Source organism: Octopus sinensis, linkage group LG5 (genome assembly GCF_006345805.1).
Source record: "Octopus sinensis linkage group LG5, ASM634580v1, whole genome shotgun sequence".
Taxonomy (NCBI): Eukaryota; Metazoa; Mollusca; class Cephalopoda; order Octopoda; family Octopodidae; genus Octopus; species Octopus sinensis.
In genome coordinates this window covers 85,772,498-85,777,497 of record NC_043001.1, presented here as the reverse complement: position 1 = coordinate 85,777,497, position 5,000 = coordinate 85,772,498, and the positions used below count along the sequence as shown (strand labels likewise).

The 5,000-nt window shown below is 36.2% G+C and overlaps 1 protein-coding gene across 1 annotated transcript in view; it reads right to left on the bottom strand.

The window, feature by feature from the left end:
• LOC115212026 (S-crystallin 3-like) overlaps positions 1-5,000 on the bottom strand; it is a 13,288-nt gene that overhangs the window by 3,961 nt on the left and 4,327 nt on the right. The window contains exons 2-3 of the mRNA XM_029780824.2: positions 2,953-3,048; positions 1,481-1,596 (exon numbers count right to left, since the gene is read on the bottom strand). Coding sequence (XP_029636684.1) covers positions 1,481-1,596; positions 2,953-3,048 — 212 coding nt within the window. The remainder of the gene's footprint in view (positions 1-1,480; positions 1,597-2,952; positions 3,049-5,000) is intronic.

Sequence of the window (5,000 nt, the reverse complement as noted above, 5' to 3'; positions counted from 1 at the left end):
ATCTGAGTGAAGGCACGTTGTTTAGTGGTTAGGGGCATTCGGTTTATGATCGTAAGGTCGTGAGTTCAATTCCCGGCGGCGCGTTGTGTCCTTGAGCAAGACACTTTATTTCACGTTGCTTCAGTCTACTCAGCTGGCAAAAATGAGTAGTACCTGTATTTCAAAGGCCCAGCCTTGTCACTCTCTATGTCACGCTGCATCTCCCCGAGAACTACGTTAAGGGTACACGTGTTTGTGGAGTGCTCAGCCACTTGCACGTTTATTTCACGAGTAAGCTGTTCCGTTGATCGTATCAGCTGGGACCCTCGTCGTCGCAACCGATGGAGTGCTCCTATGTATATCTGAATACACGTGCACTGCATTTCAATAAATAATTTTCTTATTTAGTTTCTATGCTATATCTCCCAAGTTTTAAACGATTTCAACTTGAACAATGATTTTCGAAATTGCTGTCCTCCCTAAAGCGAGGAGTAAATCGATATATGAACACACGCATGCATATATCCACGCATTAATGAATATGTGCTTCGAATATGCGTATGAGAACACAATTGGTCTAGTTAATGGTTTGGTTTTGTTAAGAGAAAGGAAACATTACATCATCACGCGCATAACACAGTGTATATAAATGAGAAAATACAAAGATCTGTGTCCCTATATAGCAATCATAACGTCTCAGTAGAAACTCATTGTACGACATGGTGACAGTATATACCTATTATAGCCACAATTTAATGCATCCTTGTGAATGTTACTGTCTGCTGAAGTATACAAAGCTCGAACAGCATTTGCAGGTAACTCTACTTGTTTTATAATCAGCAAGTAGCGCGTAATCTTGTACAGGCTTGATTAAATACACCTGTAAAGCTACACAAGATTATCCTGTATTAGGCCTAAAATAAAGGTTTGCTCACAATTGCAGAATACTTTGTTGTATTATTGTATTTTGCAGTTTCAGTCTCATTTTAAAATGGCGTTTGTGTGTGTGTGTTTGTTTGTGTATCGTCTGTCCACTTGGGCTTTTCGCACACTAAGCTGTTATTCTCCTTACATACGCATATATTCGAAGTCTGCATAGTATACATACATAAATACATATATACGCACGGACACACACACATGTACACGTACAATATACATCTATATGTGTAATAGTCTTTTTTCCATCTCTTTCGCCCCCCCCCCTTTCTGTGCGTGTATGTGTGTGTGTGTGCATATATACATGTGTGTGTATATATGTATATATATATATATATATAGTCGATTATATACCTTCTGAAGGACGAAACGCAATGCTGTCCTTTCTTTTACTTGATATTATCCACCATGTTTCCACTAATTGTAAACCCTAGCACATGCACAGGCAAACTCTACCTTTACTCAACGTTGACTTAAAATCACCAATACATAGAAATGACATCGATAACCACTGCAACCATCGGCTTTTAATTTAGGCATTAAAAAGTTTGAAATTCCTCACCCTCATTCTTCCTTCTCTGTCCTGGTACATCCTCATGTAGTCATCCATGATGTCATAGAAACAGTGCGAGATGAAGTCAACTCTGGCCATCTCCATGCTGCTTTTTCCATGGAAACCTTTTAAAAATATGAAGCATTTGAATATTATAAACATGAAATTTTAGCTTGGCCATATTAATCCTAGTGTATTTTTTATATAATATTAGTTTCAGATTTTGGCGCATGACCAGCAATGTCGAAGGAATTGCTAAATCGATTACATCGATCTCAGCGCTCAAATTGTACTTATTTTATCGACCTCAAAAGCCGAAAGGCAAATCGACCCCAGTGACTGTTGAATCTCAGGGCGTAAAGACGGACGAAATGACGCTAGGTATTTCGCTCAGCGTACTAACTATTCTACCATCTCCCTGCCTTGTTCATTAATGTTATTGGTATCTTTTATATTTTTTACTTTGTTTTAGTCATTTGACTGCGGCCATGCTTGGGCACTGTTTTAAATTTTTCGTCGCAGGCATCGACCCCACAACTTATTTTTAAAGCCCGGTATTTATTCTATTGGTTCCATCTATAGGCTGAATCACTAAGTCACAGGAACGTAAAATCACCAAACCAGTTGTCAAGCGGTGATCGTAGGGAGATAAACACAGAACACACACACACATACAACGGGCTTCTATCATTTCCCCCTCTATCATATCCACTCACAAAGCTTTGGTCGACCCGTGATTTTAGAAGAAAATTGCCCAATGTGCCACACAGTGGAACAGGACTTGGAGCAATGTGTCTGGGAAGCAAGCTTCTTATCACACAGCCACGCCTGCGCAGTATATTTACAATATTGGTTTCAAATTTTGGCACAAGTCAAGAAATTTCGGGGAAGGCGCTGACTCCATCACATCGATCCTAGTGTCCTAATGGTACTTATCTTATCGACCCGAAGAATGAAACGCAAGGATCCCAGCGGTAATTGAATCCAGAAACCAATAATGTCGCTAAGCATTTTTCCCGGCGTGCTAACGATTCTGCCAGCTCGCCGTGCTGTTCACTGATATATCATTGGTGTGTGTGTATATATATAATATTGGTACCTATTTTATAAATCTCAGAATTGTTAAGTCGAACTTAACATTGATGGGTGTGAATTTAAAATAAAAGGGTACGAAGCAAAATATTTTAGAGCATTTAGTCCGGCACTCTTCTACTTTGGACGCGTCAAAGTAGTCGCAGGAATGGCTGTATGGTTAAGAGAATCGCTTTGCTACCGTGTGAAGCACAGTTAAAACTTCCGCAATGAACTTCCGGAAATGAACTTAGAGTACTAGTGACAAGTTCTTGTCAGAGAGCATACAAACTGAATAGCCTATAATTTTACATTTTATAGTATATGAGACCAAGTAGTATATTTTCATTTTCCTTTTAAATTCATTGAAATATTTTAGCGCTTATTAAAGGAACGCTGGTTCGACTTACCAAATTCTCTGGCCAGGTATCTAGCGATGGACATACTTTGAGGAAACTGGGTTCGGTTATCAATCTCCAGGACTGGTAACATAGAACATGGCATTCCTGAAATTAAAGTTAACAGAAACAAAGTTTATACATGGAAATATAAAAATCACTGAAGCTTTTTTGACAATCTGTTCATAAGTCAACAGTTATATAATATAAAGAATATCAGATTGTGTCAGCACTAATTTTAGAGAGAAATCACCAACAGACCTACTGATAAAATTATTGTTCTTTTCCTGTGTGGAAATAGTACTTATATCAAATATCATTTACATTAAAATTTTAGTTGTTAATTTGAAAATTAAGTTAATGGTATGCATGTCTATAGAATTCTCAGCCTTTTACAACTTAATCTAGGTGCAGGTAATTCGAATGGTCAATCAACTGAATCCTCAGCATCGAATGATAAAAACCCTTCACAAAGATAATTAGTTGGATAGTTGCCAAGATACATATAATAATACTATTTTAATCATGATTGTAAGAGCAGTAGATTTCCACATTATTGGAGTAAAGTAATTGTATATATATATATATATATATATATATAAACAGAATGATTTCTAGAATAGCTTCAAGAGATCATTCAATGATAGACGAGTTGAGAAGATATGGAGCAAAGTGCTTAGACAGTCACCGCCCCTTTTATTGAAACAGAATATTTTATTGAAACAGAATATATGAAATAGTTACAAATGTTCTCCTACGGTAGTTTTTATAAACAAGCTTGGAATGATTATACGTAAAATGGGTGTTAGTATAGAAGACGTAATTAGGCCAAAAGTTTTAATTAAAATCGTGCCGTCAGTAATGAAGACTGAAAATTCTAAATACTTAATATTAAAAAAGTTAGGGGAGATGAAAGCGAAATTTTAATTAGTTATCATTTATTAAATATGGAAAGCAGTAGGAAGTTAGCTTCATCCTTGGTAATATGGTGATAACTGTGGACAAGAGCAGTATTATTAAACCTCTATAACTAAGCATGGTCATATTGTGAGTGCTTAGATAGCAAAAGATGTACACAGGATATACTAACACTGTTTTAAATTGATGCCTATATTGTAAAGTATAATTTTATTTAATGCTTATATAAAGTTTGATAGTTAATGAGAATGTAACCCTAACTTATCGTGTCATTTCGAGGTATGATTACCGAAATATTTATACAAATATTTCTTATCTCATCTGTGAGTATAAGAACGGATTTCCAAATCTTGGAACCTGTGAGATATACTCAATCACTTACACTGCTCTGTGCTTAGGAATAAAGATATTTACATGTGAAATTTTCATTATCCCAAGATGAAAATAAGCACCATACTATAAAAGGCATTTTAACACAAAAAGCATTTTAAACACTGAAACACCGGCAATTATTGTGCTAAAACGAAATGCTTTATTCCAGTTCACTTGTGGTTGATCTAATGACACGATGGATACATTATCCATACAACCGTGAGTTTGTTTCTTCCACTACCCTTCTGTTTTTATTGCCATTATTGATTAACTTTATTCAGCGTTGGCTGGGTAGATGCAGACTTTGATGGTTGAGATCAACGAACGCTTAAACCAGTCGTATAAATCTTCCACCATCTTCGACATTTTTATTGCAGGGCATGCTTCTGTAACGATTTAGCAATGAAATTCTGCAACACATAGCACTAAAAGAGCTGAATGACAATTTAGAGAATGTACAAAAGACGTCTATTCTTTATGACGTAATAATTACAGCACCGTTTATCTAACAACTGGTGACCTAGGGGAACACATACGATGGTATCACTCATTAAGTGACGTTAGATAAGCTGTCTGTTAGAACGATTTCAAAGGTCCAATTGGGAAAATATGGGTGATTTCTAAGAAAAAATTATGGTCAAAAGCGATAGAGTAGTGAACATCCCACCTTTATGCAAATAACAAGTTAGAATTTCTGTTGCAGAGAGTGAGTATGCGATGTAGGTGTTAACGAACATTGTTTAGTACATTAAGAAACTCAATTCATTAAA